Consider the following 17,613-nt stretch of genomic DNA (forward strand, 5'->3'; position numbering starts at 1 on the left):
TAGAGTGGGAATATGGCCAGTCATTCACAAAAATCTTTCCCCCTGGCAACCATGTCTCTCATACTGCCTAGGGCTTCCTACCTTGGTACTATACTTAGAGCTGCTCTGAGATCAGGGCCTAGATCTTACTCTTTCAAAATACTCCCCTAGTGCCTTGCCTGGTGACTGATGAATGCACTTGTGCTTAGATAGTAATGTTGACTGATAATGGATATAAGTACTAACTTTTACAAGCAATATGATGTTTCATTATTTAATTGAGTAAGCTGATAAGATAATCTTAGGCACCATGACAAGTGTTTGGGAACATCATAGTTTTTTTAAATTTTTATTTCTTTATTTTGAGAGAGAGAGAAGAAAAGCAGAGAGGGAGAGAGAGAGAGAGAGAGAGAGAGAGAGAGAGAGAGAGAATGAATGAGAATCCCAGGCAGGCTCCTCACTGTCAGCACAGAGCCCAGTGTGGGGCTCAAACTCATGAACCCTGAGATCATGACCTGAGCCAAAATCAAGAGTCTAACGCTTAACCGACTGAGCTACCCAGGGGGCCCAGGAACATCATAGTTTTTAAAAATTTATTGTTTGTTTATTTTTGTTAAGGGGCCCTTTAAATGTTTTTTTTATGTTAAATTCTGTTGAAACAGCTCTTAAATGTAGCACTTGAGAATTTCATACTTTATGTTCAGCTTATTTTTGATATTTTGAGCTATTGTAAGCATTCTTTTTCTCGAAGTTTCCCAGATTTACCGGCAAATCTATTTCCCCATTGTAGGTTATTATGGTAAGTTATAAGTGAGGCTCCTAGAAGATCTAAGGTGGGACTTAGCTATCCTTTCTAAGCCAGTCTCTTTGACCTGTTTATACGTGACTATTTTCTGCAGCTGTTTTTGTTCTATTTTGGTTTTTTTTCTCAGTTTCACTGAGCTATAATTGACATACATCCATGTGAGTTTCAGGTGTACAGCATAAAAGTTTGATTATCTTTAGTTGATATTATGAAGAATGTAGCAATAATGAGCAGAAAGATTTGTTTAAAACAATCCTTACCTGATGACTTTCTCATTCAGTGCTATAAATAAACTAAATGCTGTGAAAAAGGAGGAAATGAATGGTGTTTTTAAGAGCAAATGGGTGAATTCGTCCCATTTCAGCGAGGACAGAAATTCAAGTCAAAAGATATATGCTGAGCATAAAGCATAACAGTCACATGAATAAATGAGAAAACAAGACCTAAATTATTGATAATAAGCACTGTGATTTGATTATCTAATTATATGCATCCAGAGAAGGTGGAGTTGTAGCTAAAAAACTTTCTGCTTATACTTACACCCCATCTATTTCCAGCAAAGAACTTGTGGCCACCACTAGAAGGTATTTGTTTTCTTTCCATACCTGCCTCTCACAGGTTATGATGTGAGGTTTTGGCACTGCTGTGTTTTTTCTCCTCAAACATTAGCTTTTTACGCCCCTGAAAGGCTACAGTGGAAAAAGCATGAATTTAGGTACCTTGTACAAATAAATTACTTACCTAAAAAAATTTAGCTTTTTGGTTGAGATGTAACAATCTTTTTATGGTTTTTCTTTAGGGATTTTTAGCTCCTGGAGAAATTGATCCCCTGAATCGAAGGTTTTCTACTGTACCAAAGCCAGATGTTGTGGTTCAAGGTATGGATTCTTATTCCCAGCATTAAAACTTTATATTAAAGATCTGTTTTTTATCAGTAAATGATGGCTTTATTGTTTATCATGTGTTTTGTTCAGCCTCAAAAAGTATACAATTAACTTGGTTCTGTTTGGTTTCAAGATTGCTATTAATCTTAATCATGAACAAATGCTTAATAAATGATGTTATTTGATACTCTTAACCACTTCTTACTTCTGGAAAGTCTTTTCATTGTCATGATATTGTAGCCTCCTGATTGTTTCTGCTTTCTCTCTGAACATTACTTCTGTGCTTCTTCAGTTAGTACTCCTTTCTTCTCATACCCTTTTATTAATTTTTTTAATATATGATATTTATTGCCAGATTGGTTTCCATACAACACCCAGTGCTCATCCCAAAAGGTGCCCTCCTTAATACCCATCACCCACCCTCCCCTCCCTCCCACCCCCCATCAACCCTCAGTTTGTTCTCAGTTTTTAAGAGTCTCTTATGCTTTGGCTCTCTCCCACTCTAACCTCTTTTTTTTCCCTTCTCCTCCCCCATGGTCTTCTCTTACGTTTCTCAGGATCCACATAACAGTGAAAACATATGATATCTGTCTTTCTCTGTATGGCTTATTTCACTTAGCATCACACTCTCCAGTTCCATCCACGTTGCTACAAAAGGCCATATTTCATTCTTTCTCATTGCCACGTAGTATTCCATTGTGTATATAAACCACAGTTTCTTTATCCATCCATCATTTGATGGATATTTAGGCTCTTTCCACAATTTGGCTATTGTTGAGAGTGCTGCTATAACCATTGGGGTACAAGTGCCCCTATGCATCAGTACTCCTGTATCCCTTGGGTAAATTCCTAGCAGTGCTATTGCTGGGTCATAGGGTAGGTCTATTTTTAATTTTCTGAGGAACCTCCACTCTGTTTTCCAGAGTGGCTGCACCAATTTGCATTCCCAACAACAGTGCAAGAGGGTTCCCATTTCTCCACATCCTCTCCAGCATCTATAGTCTCCTGATTTGTTCATTTTGGCCACTCTGACTGGCGTGAGGTGATATCTGAGTGTGGTTTTGATTTGTATTTCCCTGATGAGGAGCGACGTTGAGCATCTTTTCATGTGCCTGTTGGCCATCCGGATGTCTTCTTTAAAGAAGTGTCTATTCATGTTTTCTGCCCATTTCTTCACTGGGTTATTTGTTTTTCAGGTGTGGAGTTTGGTGAGCTCTTTATAGATTTTGGATACTAGCCCTTTGTCCGATATGTCATTTGCAAATATCTTTTCCCATTCCGTTGGTTGCCTTTTAGTTTTGTTGGTTGTTTCCTTTGCTGTGCAGAAGCTTTTATCTTCATGAGGTCCCAATAGTTCATTTTTGCTTTTAATTCCCTTGCCTTTGGGGATGTGTCAAGTAAGAAACTGCTGTGGCTAAGGTCAGAGAGGTCTTTTCCTGCTTTCTCCTCTAGTGTTTTGATGGTTTCCTGTCTCACATCCAGGTCCTTTATCCATTTTGAGTTTATTTTTGTGAATGGTGTGAGAAAGTGGTCTAGTTTCAACCTTCTGCATGTTGCTGTCCAGTTCTCCCAGCACCATTTGTTAAAGAGACTGTCTTTTTTCCATTGGATGTTCTTTCCTGCTTTGTCAAAGATGAGTTGGCCATGCATTTGTGGGTCTAGTTCTGGGGTTTCTATTCTATTCCATTGGTCTATGTGTCTGTTTTTGTGCCAATACCATGCTGTCTTGATGATGACAGCTTTGTAGTAGAGGCTAAAGTCTGGGATTGTGATGCCTCCTGCTTTGGTCTTCTTCTTCAAAATTCCTTTGGCTATTCGGGGCCTTTTGTGGTTCCATATGAATTTTAGGATTGCTTGTTCTAGCTTCGAGAAGAATGTTGGTGCAATTTTGATTGGGATTGCATTGAATGTGTAGATAGCTTTAGGTAGTATTGACATTTTGACAATATTTATTCTTCCACTCCATCAGCACAGAATGTTTTCCCATTTCTTTATATCTTCTTCAATTTCCTTCATAAGCTTTCTATAGTTTTCAGCATACAGATCTTTGACATCTTTGGTTAGATTTATCCCTAGGTGTTTTATGCTTCTTGGTGCAATTGTGAATGGGATCAGTTTCTTTGTCTTCTGTTGCTTCATTATTAGTGTATAAGAATGCAACTGATTTCTGTACATTGATTTTGTATCCTGCAACTTTGCTGAATTCATGTATCAGTTCTAGCAGACTTTTGGTGGAGTCTATCGGATTTTCCATGTATAGTGTCATGTCATCTGCAAAAAGTGAAAGCTTGATTTCATCTCTGCCAATTTTGATGCCTTTGATTTCCTTTTGTTGTCTGATTGCTGATGCTAGAACTTCCAACACTGTGTTAAACAACAGCGGTGAGAGTGGGCATCCCTGTCGTGTTCCTGATCTCAGGGAAAAACCTCTCAGTTTTTCCCCATTGAGGATGATGTTAGCTGTGGGCTTTTCATAAATGGCTTTGATGATGTTTAAGTATGTTCCTTCTATCCCGACTTTCTCAAGGGTTTTTATTAAGAAAGGGTGCTGGATTTTGTCAAAGGCCTTTTCTGCATCGATTGACAGGATCATATGGTTCTTATCTTTTCCTTTATTAATGTGACGTATCACATTGATTGATTTGCGAATGTTGAACCAGCCCTGCATCCCAGGAATGAATCCCACTTGATCATGGTGAATAATTCTTTTTATATGCTGTTGAATTCTATTTGTTAGTATCTTATTGAGAATTTTTGCATCCATATTCATCAGGGATATTGGCCTGTAGTTCTCTTTTTTTCCTGGGTCTCTGTCTGGTTTAGGAATCAAAGTAACACTGCCTTCATAGAATCAGTCTGGAAGTTTTCCTTCCCTTTCTATTTCTTGGAATAGCTTGAGAAGGATAGGTATTATCTCTGCTTTAAACGTCTGGTAGAACTCCCCTGGGAAGCCATCTGGTCCTGGACTCTTGTTTGTTGGGAGATTTTTGATAACCTATTCAGTTTCCTTGCTGGTTATGGGTCTGTTCAAGCTTTCTATTTCCTCTGATTGAGTTTTGGAAGCGTGTGGGTGTTTAGGAATTTGTCCATTTCTTCCAGGTTGTCCAGTTTGTTGGCATATAATTTTTCATAGTATTCACTAATAATTGCTTTTATCTCTGAGGGATTGGTTGTAATAAATCCATTTTCATTCATGATTTTATCTATTTGGGTCATCTCCCTTTTCTTTTTGAGAAGCCTGGCTAGAGGTTTATCAATTTTGTTTATTTTTTCAAAAAAACAACTCTTGGTTTCATTGATCTGCTCTACACTTTTTTTTAGATTCTATATTGTTTGTTTCTGCTCTGATCTTTATTATTTCTCTTCTGCTGGGTTTCGGGTGTCTTTGCTGTTCTGCTTCTAGTTCCTTTAGGTGTGCTGTTAGATTTTGTATTTGGGATTTTTCTTGTTTCTTGAGATAGGCCTGGATTGCAGTGTATTTTCTTCTCAGGACTGCCTTCACTGCATCCCAAAGTGTTTGGATTGTTGTACTTTCATTTTTGCTTGTTTCCATATATTTTTTAATTTCTTTTCTAATTGCCTGGTTGACCCATTCATTCGTTAGTAGGGTGTTCTTTAACCTCCATGGTTTTGGAGGTTTTCCAGACTTGTTCCTGTGGTTGATTTCAAGCTTCATCGCATTGTGGTCTGAAAGTATGCATGATATGATCTCAATTCTTGTATACTTATGAAGGGCTGTTTGGTGACCAAGGATGTGATCTATCTTGGAGAATGTTCCATGTGCACTCGAGAAGAAAGTATATTCTGTTGCTTTGGGATGCTGAGTTCTAAATATATCTGTCAAGTCCATCTGATCCAATGTATCATTCAGGGCCCTTGTTTCTTTATTTGCCCATGTGTCTACATGATCTCTCCATTTCTGTAAGTGGGGTGTTAAAGTCCCCTGCAATTACCACATTCTTATCAATAAGGTTGCTTATGTTTGTGAGTAATTGTTTTGTGTACTTGGGGGCTCCCGTATTTGGCACATAGACATTTATAATTGTTAGCTCTTCCTGATGGATAGACCCTGTGAGTATTATATAATGCCCTTCTTCATCTCTTGTTACAGCCTTTAATTTAAAGTCTAGTTTGTCTGATATAAGTATGGCTACTGCAGCTTTCTTTTGACTTCCAGTGGCATGATAAATAGTTCTCCATCCCCTCACTCTGAATCTAAAGGTGTCCTCAGGTCTAAAATGAGTCTCTTGTAGACAGCAAATAGATGGGTCTTGTTTTTTTATCCATTCTGATACCCTATGTCTTTTGGTTGGTGCATTTAGTCCATTTACACTCAGTGTTATTATAGAAAGATATGGGTTTAGAGTCCTTGTGATGTTTCATGCTTGTAGTGATGTCTCTGGTACTTTGTCTCACAGGATCCTCCTTAGGATCTCTTGTAGGGCTGGTTTAGTGGTGACGAATTCCTTCAGTTTTTGTTTGTTTGGGAAGACCTTTATGTCTCCTTCTATTCTAAATGACAGACTTGCTGGATAAAGGATTCTCGGCTGCATATTTTTTCTGTTCCTCACATTGAAGATTTCCTGCCATTCCTTTCTGGCCTGCCAAGTTTCAGTGGAGACATCTGTCACGAGTCTTATGGGTCTCCCTTTATATGTTAGAGCACGTTTATCCCTAGCTGCTTTCAGAATTTTCTCTTTATCCTTGTATTTTGCCAGTTTCACTATGATATGTCGTGCAGAAGATCGATTCAAGTTACGTCTGAAGGGAGTTCTCTGTACCTCTTGGATTTCAATGCCTTTTTCCTTCCCCAGTTCAGGGAAGTTCTCAGCTATGATTTCTTCAAGTACACCTTCAGTACCTTTCCCTCTCTCTTCCTCCTCTGGAATACCAATTATGCGTATATTATTTCTCTTTAGTGCATCACTTAGTTCTCTAATTTTCCCCTCATGCTCCTGGATATTTGTATCTCTCTTTTTCTGAGCTTCTTCTTTTTCCATAATTTTATCTTCTAGTTCACCTATTCTCTCCTCTGCCTCTTCAATCCGAGCTGTGATTGCCTCCATTTTATTTTGCTGCTCATTCATAGCATTTTTTAGCTCTTCCTGGATGTTCCCTAGTCCCTTGATCTCTGTAGCAATAGATTCTCTGCTGCCCTTATACTGTTTTCAAGCCCAGTGATTAATTTTATGACTATTATTCTAAATTCACTTTCTGTTATATTGTTTAAATCGTTTTTGATCAGTTCATTAGCTGTCGCTATTTCCTGGAGATTCTTCTGAGGAGAATTCTTCCGTTTCGTCATTTTGGATAGTCCCTGGAGTGGTGTGGAACTGCAGGGCACTTCCCCTGTGCTGCCTTGAATAACTTGTGTTGGTGGGCGGGGCCGCGTCAGACCTGTTGTCTGCCCCTGGGCCACAGTCAGACTGATGTGTACCTTCTCTTCCCCTCTCCTAGGAGCGGGATTCACTGTGGGGTGGCGTGGCTCGTCTGGGCTACTTGCACACTGCCAGGCTTGTGGTGTTGGGGATCTGGCGTTAGCTGGGGTGGATCGGCAAGGTGCACAGGGGCGGGAGGGGCAGGGTCAGCTCACTGTTCCTTCGGTGATCTGCTTCAGGATGGGCCCTGCGGCACCGGGAGGGAGTCAGACCCACCACAGGAGGGATGGATCCACAGAAGCACAGCGTTGGGTGTTTGCCCGGTGCAAGCAAGTTCCCTGGCAGGAACTGGTTCCCTTTGGGATTTTGACTGGGGGATGGGCGAGGGAGATGGTGCTGGCGAGCGCCTTTGTTCCCCGCCAAGCTGAGCTCTGTCGTCTGGGGCTCAACAACTGTCTCTCCCATTGTCCTCCAGCCCTTCCGCTCTCGGAGCAGAGCTGTTAACTTATAACCTTCCAGATGTTAAGTCCCGCTTGCTGTCAGAACACACTGTGTCCGGCCCCTCCGCTTTTGCAAGGCAGACTCGAGGGCTCCGCTTTGCCGGCGGGTTGCCCCTCTGCCCCAGCTCCCTCCTGACAATCCGTGTAGCGCACACCGCTTCTCCGCCCTTCCTACCCTCTTCCGTGGGCCTCTTGTCTACCCTTGGCTCCAGAGAATCCATTCTGCTAGTCTTCTGGCAGTTTTCTGGGTTATTTAGGCAGGTGTGTGTGGAATCTAAGTGATCACCAGGACGCGGTGAGCCCAGCGTTCTCCTACGCTGGCATCTTCCTCCCTATTTCTCTCTCATACCCTTTTTTTTAATTTTATTTTTTATTTGTTAAAATTTATATCCAAATTAGTTAGCATATAGTAAACGATGATTTCAGGAGTAGATTCCTTAGTGTCCCTTACCCATTTAGCCCATCCCCCCACCCACAACCCCTCCAGTTACCCTCAGTTTGTTCTCCATGTTTATGAGTCTCTTCTGTTTTGTCCCTCTCCCTGTTTTTATATTATTTTTGTTTCCCTTCCCTTATATTCATCTGTTTTGTCTCTTAAAGTCCTCATATGAGTGAAGTCATATGATTTTTGTCTTTCTCTGACTGACTAATTTCACTTAGCATAATACCCTCCAGTTCCATCCACGTAGTTGCAAATGGCGAGATTTCATTCTTTTTGACTGCTGAGTAATACTCCATTGTGTATATATACCACATCTTCTTTATCCATTCATCCTTCAATGGACATTTGGGCTCTTTCCATACTTTGGCTATTGTTGATAGTGCTGCTGTAAACATGGGGGTGCATGTGTCCCTTCAAAACAGCACACCTGTATCCCGTGGATAAATACCTAGTAGTGCAATTGCTGGGTCATAGGGTATTTCTATTTTTAGTTTTTTTTTTTTTTTTAATTTTTTTTTTTCAACGTTTATTTATTTTTGGAACAGAGAGAGACAGAGCATGAACGGGGGAGGGGCAGAGAGAGAGGGAGACACAGAATCGGAAACAGGGTCCAGGCTCTGAGCCATCAGCCCAGAGCCCGACGCGGGGCTCGAACTCCCGGACCGCGAGATCGTGACCTGGCTGAAGTCGGACGCCCAACCGACTGCGCCACCCAGGCGCCCCTCTATTTTTAGTTTTTTGAGGAACCTCCATACTGTTTTCCAGAGTGGCTGCACCAGCTTGCATTCCCATTCTCATACCCTTTTAATGGTTGTGTACTTAGTTTTATACTATTGTCTTTCTGTATTTACACTCTGTATTAGTTTGTTAGTGCTGCCCCCTTCATAATAAGTTTGCTTCTATGGCTCCAACTATTCCCTCTTTGGAGAATACTGGAAACCTTTTTATTTTTATTCCTAACAATCAACTTAAATTTTGAAGTATCTACTCTATGCAAAACACTGGGCTAAGCTCTGTAAACATTTTCAGAATTCTAGCCCCAATATCTATAAAACATCTTTACCACTTATACTTCTAATGTAAAACTGACCTCTTTTGTCTGCATTCTTTCACCATTCTTTCACCTGTCCCATGAACATCAGATCTTTCCACATCCTTATCTCTTTTAATGACCTCACTATCATTCTAGTTTCTAAGGTTAGAAAGCTCCAGGTGGTTTTTGACTCTCTAACAACACAATCCAGTGTGGTACTAAGCTCCTATGAAATGTCTCCAGTCACTTGACTTTCGGGTTGGTGCTATATGGGAAATAATACTATATAGTTTACTCTTCCCTTCCCATGAGAAACTCTGTTCTCCTTTGAGGCTTATGCCATCTGGTTCTGTTGATCCCCTGCTTCTCTAATTCATTCCCTTAGCTTATAGCCTTCCTCTTCTTCCCCAGATCCTGCCATAGTGCTAGATTTCAGCATCACAGTGAATGCCATCTAACATTTTAGCCTCAAAATTTTTGGATATCCATAACCCTAGGGACCTTTCCCTCCACCTCTATGTTACCCACTCATTTTGAGGACCAAACTTTAGAACTATCCCACATCATATATCTTCCGTTTCAAAAACATCCAGTTTATGGTCATAGCTACATATTATTTCAGTGTTTTTTTCTTCCTATGACATTTGTCTCTAATTTCTCCTAGTCTGTTCTTCCCTACCTATTTGTTGATCATTTAAATATCTTAATCACCAGTACACTACAACTCTACTATACCCACCAGAAAAATCATAACGCCACATCAGTCTTACCATCTGCATTTTCTTTTTCTATTAGGCTCTTTATTTTAATTCCAGTATAATTGACCTTCAATGTTATATTAGGATCAGATGTACAATATAGTGATTTAACGATTATATACATTACTCATTGCTCTTTATGATAAGTATTCTTTAATCCCTATCACCTATTTTACCCATCCCTCTGGTAACCATCCCCTCACACACCACTCCTCTGGTAACCATCAAATTATTCTCTATAGTTAAGAGGCTGTTTCTTGTTTTGTCCCTCACTCTCTTTTTTCCTTTGCTTCTTGTTTTATTTTTTAAATTTCACATATGAGTGAAATCATATGGTATTTGTCTCTCTCTGACTTATTTATTTCACTTAGCATTATACTCCCTAACTCCATCCATATTGTTGCAAACGGCAAGACTTCATCCATTTTTATGGCTGGACAATATTCCATTATATATGTACCCCACCTCTTCTTTATCCATTCATCTGCCAGTGGACCTTTGGGCTGCTTCTATAATTTGCCTATTGTTGATAGCTCTACTGTAAACATTGGGGTGCATGTGTTCCTTCAAACCAGTATTTTTGTATCCTTTCAGTAAATACCTAGTAGTGCAATTGCTGGGTCAAGGGGTAGTCTTATTTTTAACTTTTTGAGGAACCTCCATACTGTTTCCCACAGTGGTGCACCAGTTTGCATTCCCACCAACAGTGAAAGATGGTTGCTTTTTCTTCACATCCTCAACAACACTTGTTTCTTAAGTTTTTGATTTTAGCCATCCATTAGGTGTGAGGTGATAGCTAATTGTAATTTTGATTTGGATTTCCCTGGTGATGAATGATGTTGAGCATCTTGTCATGTGTCTGTTGGCCATCTGTATATCTTCTTTGGAGAAATATCTGTTCATGTGTTCTGCCCATTTTTTTAATTGGCTTATTTGTTTTTGGGGTGTTGAATTGTATCAGTTCTTTATATATTTTGATACTAATCCTTTATCAGATATGTCATTTGCAAATATCTTCTCCCATTGAGTGGGTTCCCTTTTAGTTTTATTGATATTTCCTTTGCCATGCAAATGCTTTTTATTTTGATGTAGTCCCAACAGTTTATTTTTGCTTTTATTTCCCTTGCCTTGGGAGACATATCTAGAGTAAAGTTCCTATGGCCAATGTCAGAGAAATTATTGCCTATACTCTCTACTAGGATTTTTATGTTTTCAAGTCTCACATTTAGGTCTTTAATGCATTTTGAGTTTATTTTTTGTGTATAGTGTAAGAAAGTGATCCAGTTTAATTTTTTGCATGTAGTTATCCACCTTTCCCAGCACCATTTATTGAAGAGACTGTTTTTTACCCATTGGATTTTCTTTCCTCCTTCCTTAAAGATTGATTGACCATATAATTGAGTTTATTTCTGAGTTTTCTGTTCTGTTTTCTTGACCTGTATGTCTATTTTTTTTTCTGTTGCAACAGATTTTTATTTTATTTTTTTTTATTTTTTTTATATATATGAAATTTATTGACAAATTGGTTTCCATACAACACCCAGTGCTCATCCCAAAAGGTGCCCTCCTCAATACCCATCACCCACCCTCCCCTCCCTCTCACCCCCCATCAACCCTCAGTTTGTTCTCAGTTTTTAACAGTCTCTTCTGCTTTGGCTCTCTCCCACTCTAACCTCTCTTTTTTTTTTTTTCCTTCTCCTCCCCCATGGGTTCCTGTTAAGTTTCTCAGGATCCACATAAGAGTGAAACCATATGGTATCTGTCTTTCTCTGTATGGCTTATTTCACTTAGCATCATGTCAGTACCGTACTGTTTTGATTGCTACAACTTTGTAATATCACTTGGAGTCTGGAATTGTGATACCTCCCATTTTGTTTTCCTTTTCCCTTTTTGATTTGCCTATTTAGGGTCTTTTGTGGTTCCATACACATTTTAGGATTGCTTATTCTAGTTCTGTGAAAAATGTCATTGGTATTTTGATAGGAATTGCATTAAATCTGTAGATTGTTTTGGATAGACATTTTAACAATATTTGTTCTTCTAACCCACGAGCATGGAAGGTCTTTCCATTTCTTTGCATTGTCTTGTATTTCTTTCATTAGTGTTTTATAGTTTTCAGAGTACAGGTCTTTCACCTCTTTGGTTAAGTTTGTTTCTGGATATTTTATTGGTTTCGGTGCAATTGTAAAAGGGACTGTTTTCTTAATTTCTCTTTCTGTAGCTTCATTATTAGTGTATAGGAATGCAACAGATTTCTGTACATTGATTTTTGTGTCCTGCAAATTGACTGAATTCATTTATCATTTCTAGTAGTTTTTTGGTGGAATTTTTAGGGTTTTCTATATAGAGTATCATGTCATCTGCAAATAGTAAAAATTATATTTCTTTCTTATCAATTTGGATGCCTTTTATTTCTTTTTGTTGTCTGATTGCTATGGCTAGGCACCTGTCCATCAACTGCTGAATGGATAAAGAAGACGTGGCATATATACAGTGGAACATTACTCAGCCATTAAACTGAATGAAACCTTGCCATTTGCAACAATGTAGATGGAACTAAAGTGTATTATATTAAGCGATTTCACTCATGTGTGGAATTCAAGAAACAAAACAGGTGAACATAGGCGAAGGGAAGGAAAAATAAAATAAGATAAAAACAGAGAGGGAGGCAAACCATAAGAGACTCTTAACTATAGAGAACAAACTGAGGGTGGTGGAATGGGCTAAAATGGGTAGTGGGTATTAAGGAGGGTGCTTGTTGTGATGAGCACTGGGTATTATATGTAAGTGATGAATCACTAAATTCTACTCCTGAAACCAATACCACATTATATGTTAACTAACTTGAATTTAAATAAAATCTTGGAGGAAAAAAATAAAGTCTATATTGTTTGATAGTGAAAAAAAAATGATTGCTATGGCTAGGACTTCCAGTACTGTGTTAAATAAAAGTAGTGGGAGTGGACATCTTTGTCTTGTTCCTGATATTTTGGTGGAGTCTTTTTTTATATATATAAATTATTATGTCATCTGCAAATAGCAAATGTGCTTCTTTTACTTCTTGCAAATTTTACTTCTTCCTTACCAATTTAATGCTTTTTCTTTTTGTTGTCTGTTTGCTGTGGCTAGGACTTCCAACACTATGTTGAATAAAAGTGGGGAGAGTAGATATCCTTGTCTTTTTCCTGACCTTAGAAGGCCTTGTCTTGTTCCTGACCTTAGAAGGAAATCTCTGAGTTTTTCCCCATGAAGGATGATGTTAGCTGTGAGTCTTTCATATAAGGCCTTTATTATGTTCAGGTAATGTTCCCTCTAAACCTACTGTGTCGAGGGTTTTATGAACGGATGTTGTACTTTGTCAGATGCTTTTTCTGCATCTGTTGAAATGGTCATATGGTTCTTATCCTTTCTCTTATTGATGTGATGTATTACACTGATTGATTTGCAAATACTGAACTACCATTGCATCCCAGGAATAAATCCCAGTTGATCATGGTGAATGTTTTTTTTTTTTAATGTACTGTTGTATTTGGTTTGATAGTATTTTGTTGAAGATTTTTGCATGTATATCTTTGAGAGATTGGCCTGTAGTTCTCTTTTTTTGTGGTATTTTCATCTGGTTTTGGTATCATGGTGATAACTGGCCTTATAGAATGAATTTGGAAGTTTTCTTCCTCTTCTAAGTTTTGGAATAATTTGAGAAGAATAGGTATTAATTCTGGTTAGAGGTTTATCAATTTTGTTGATCTTTGCAAAGAACCACCTCTTGGTTTCATTGATCTGTACCATTGTTTTTTTTAGTTTCTATATCATTTATTTCTGCTCTAATCTTTATTATTTATTTATTATTTCATTCCTTCTGCTGGTTTTGGGTTTTGTTTTTCCTTCTTTTTCTACCTTCTTTAAGTATAAAGTTAGGTTTTTATTTGAGATTTTTCTTACTTCCTGAGATAGGCTTGTATTGCTGTAAATTTCCCTCTTAGAGCCACTTTTGCAGCATCCCAAAAATTTTGGACCATTGTGTTTTCATTTCATTTGTTTTATGTACTTTTTTATTTATTCTTTTATTTTCTGGTGAACCCATTCATTGTTTATGTTGTTTAACCTCCAAGTATTTATGGTCTTTCCAGATTTTTTTCTTGTGGTTTATTTCTAGTTTCATAGCGTTGTGGCCAGAAAAGATGCAAGGTATGACTTTGACCTTTTTAAATTTGTTGAGACTTGTGGCCTAATTGTGATCTATAATGGAGAATGTTCCATGTGCACTTGAGAAGAATGTGTATTCTCCTGTTTGGGGATGAAATTTTCTGAAAATATCTGTTAAATCCATTTGGTACAGTGTGTCACTTATAGCCACTGTTTCCTTGAAACCCATTCTTTATTAACCACCCCCCAACACTTTAGGTACATGGTGTCATAGTCTACATCCTTTTATTTTATGAATCTGTTGACTGAGTTTTACAGAAATACTTATTTTTACTGCTTTTGTAAGTAAAATAATTATCTTACTACTTTTCATACTCTTACTTATGGTCTTTCCACTACTTTCTTGTAGAGCTGGTTTAGTGGTCATGAACTCCTTTAGTTTTTATCTGAGGAACTCTTTATCTCTCCTTCTATTCTGATTGATAGCCTTGCTTGATATAGAGTATTCTTGGCTGAAGATTTTTCCCTTTTAGCATTTTGAATATATCATGCCACTCCCTTCTGGTCTGCAAAGATCTGCTGAAAAATCTACTCATAGCCTTATGGAGTTTCCCTCGCATATAATTGTCTTCTCTCGTGCTGCTTTTAAAATTATTCATCACTAATTTTGCCACTTTAATTACTATGCCACACTACTTACTGAGTGTGGATCTCCTAGGGTTGATTTTTTATGGGGATTTCTTTGTCTCCTGGATGTGGATATGTTTCCTTCTCCATATTAGGGAAATTTTCAGCTATTATTTCTTCAAATAAATTTTCTATCTTCTATTCTCTCTCTTCTTCTTCTGGGATCTCTATAATGTGAATGTTATTACCTTGATGGAGTCCCTGGGTTCCCTAAGGCTATTCTCAGTTTGCATAATATTTTTTTCCTCTCATTTTTTCAGCTTAATTATTTTACATTACTCTTTCAGGTCAGTAATTTGTTTTTCTACTTCCTCTAGCCTCCTATTTATTCCATCAAGTGTATTTTTTTTAATTTTTTTTAACGTTTATTTATTTTTGAGACAGAGAGAGACAGAGCATGAATGGGGGAGGGGCAGAGAAAGAGGGAGACACAGAATCGGAAGCAGGCTCCAGGCTCTGAGCCATCAGCCCAGAGCCTGACGCGGGGCTCGAACTCACGGACCGCGAGATTGTGACCTGAGCTGAAGTCGGACGCTTAACCGACTGAGCCACCCAGGCGCCCCCCATCAAGTGTATTTTTAATTTCAGTTATTGTCTTCTTCATCTTTGATTGGTTCTTTTTTTATCTCTTTGTTAAAGGTCTCCCTGATGGCTTCCACTCTTTTCTCAAATTCAACAAGTATCTTTAAAAGACCATTACTTCAAATTCTCTATCAGGAATTCTACTTACATTTGTTTTACTTAAGTCTCTTGCTGTGATTTGGTCCTTTTATTTCTTTTGTAACATATTCCTCTGTCTCATTTTGTCTAAGTCTCTGTGTCTTTTCTGTGAGAGGAAAGTCACTTACTTCTGTTGTTCCTAATGATAATAGCCTTATGAAGAAGAGGTCCCATAGTGTCTTGCTGTGTGGTGTCCCATTCCCCAGGACCTGGAACTTCAGGAAGGATTTCTTATGTGGGCTGTGTATGCCCTACTCTTGAGTCCTGGCCTCTTTTTCCTTTAGTCAAGTTGTCTGCAGGGACTCTCTTTGCCTATTGTTGTCAGTGTTTGGTCCCTGGCTGGGTGGAGCATATTTTAACAAGGTATGTACCTGTCAGCGTGCAAAATGAGACCTGACACTGGCACTGGAACTTTAGTCCCATAGAACATGTGGATTGGGAGATAAGGTGTTGGTGGGGTTTCCACCTGTGTTCTGGGGGAGGGGACCTGCAACGCCATGACTGAGGCAAGCATGACTGGGAAGGGCAGATCCACCCAAATGTGGGAATGGCAGGATTTGGTGTAAGCAAGTTAAGTAGCAAGTTTCAACACTGCTGGTTGCTGCCAGTGGCCATGTATTTATGCTGAGTGGTGAGGGACAGAAATGGTACCTTCCAGCTCCTTTATTCCTGGAAGGGTCTCACTGTGATCACTCAGGGACATGCTCTGAGATGAGTAAATAACTCTCCCTCTCATTTGTCCCCAGTGTGTTTCATACTGCTGCTTCCACACTGTATCCTGCTGGTTGGTTGTCGTGGTCTCTTAAAGGGCAGGGATTCCACTTCCTAATGCCCTCTGGGTTCTCCCAGGGCTGAAACTGCTAATTTTTAAAATTCCAGGCTTTAAGTCCTGCTGGTTGTAGGAATTCACAAAACTCATCCCCTCTTGCTTTCAAAGCCAAGTGTTATGGGGATTTTTCCTCCCCATTTGGGCTCCTCGGTGTAATAGTCTGTTTTTTGCTCTTCTCTATGCCACTGGCTCCCTCCCCGCTACAGATGGCCACAGTCCATTTTGCTCCAAATGTCATCTTTGCCCTTTCTACCTTCTTCATTGTGGCCTCTTCTCTACCTTAAGTTGTAGAGTTTGTTCTGCCAGTTTTCAAATTGTTTTCTGGGTTATTTACACTGATGTGAGTGTTATCTAGTTGTATCTGTGGGATGAGACAATCTTTAGGTCCCCCTAGTCTGTCATCTTCTCAGCCTCTTCCATTCTGCATTTTCTGATCCTATACCTGGTCTACTAAATTCTGCTGGAAAGAAATCACACAAATCAGCAGATGGTAGCACTGTAATTCTGAAGTCTCCAACCCAGCTAGGCCCACAGTGCCTCCTGTTAGTCCTTGTTCTTACTGTTACTCAGCATTTTCATTCTTTTCAGCCACTATTCGAAACCTTCTATTTTCAAGCCCATCCCTTGTTTTTGTCCTTTTTCTTGGCCTGCTACCAAGGTTAGATATCTTAATCTAGCTAATGTTAATATTATGATCACTGTCTATTTCCCAACCCTCCACCACAATCTTACTTATATCTTCACTTATCCTTGTCCCCTTTTCTCCAGTCTCAAAAAAGGTGTTTCTTCTCCTCTTTAAGACCAACTCCTCCTTCTAATGCTTGATCCTATCCTCATCCCCAGCCTTCCTAGAAACCTACTCTTTCCTCTAATCTTCAAACTCTTCCTCTCTTTTGGCTCTGTTTTTTAGTTCATTTACATACCTGTCACCCTCTAGTAATCCTATCTTTCCTTTCTCATCCGAATTTCTGCTTCTTTATATTCCATGCATTCTGCAGTCCTTTCCAGTGTGGCTTATTACTCCTCTGAAAATGCTTTTGCTTAATTTATTGAAAAACTCAGTAGATATTTTTCAATCCACACCATAGTAGATCTTTCTGTTTCATTTGTTGTTTATCTTTCCAGAAACTCTTTTTTTTTTTTTGAATTTTTTTTTCAACATTTATTTATTTTTGGGACAGAGAGAGACAGAGCATGAACGGGGGAGGGGCAGAGAGAGAGGGAGACACAGAATCGGAAACAGGCTCCAGGCTCTGAGCCATCAGCCCAGAACCCGACGCGGGGCTCGAACTCACGGACCGCGAGATCGTGACCTGGCTGAAGTCGGACGCTCAACCGACTGCGCCACCCAGGCGCCCCTCTTTCCAGAAACTCTTAACTCACATGCCTTCTGTGATACCATCTCTTGGATCTTCTTCAACCTGAATTTTGCATTTTTCTGCCTCATTCTGG

The 17,613-nt window shown here is 39.1% G+C and overlaps 1 protein-coding gene across 2 annotated transcripts in view; it reads left to right on the forward strand.

Moving 5' to 3' along the window:
- The window catches only part of PHKA1 (phosphorylase kinase regulatory subunit alpha 1), a 186,711-nt gene that overhangs the window by 58,122 nt on the left and 110,976 nt on the right, over positions 1-17,613 (forward strand). For both annotated transcript variants that reach the window (XM_047092509.1, XM_047092510.1), the window contains exon 13: positions 1,584-1,662. In XM_047092509.1, the coding sequence (XP_046948465.1) occupies positions 1,584-1,662 (79 nt within the window). The remainder of the gene's footprint in view (positions 1-1,583; positions 1,663-17,613) is intronic.

This window comes from Lynx rufus, unplaced genomic scaffold (assembly GCF_022079265.1).
Source record: "Lynx rufus isolate CCGP_SWC_20201006 ecotype Redwood Valley unplaced genomic scaffold, mLynRuf1.p SCAF_30, whole genome shotgun sequence".
NCBI classification, from domain to species: Eukaryota; Metazoa; Chordata; class Mammalia; order Carnivora; family Felidae; genus Lynx; species Lynx rufus.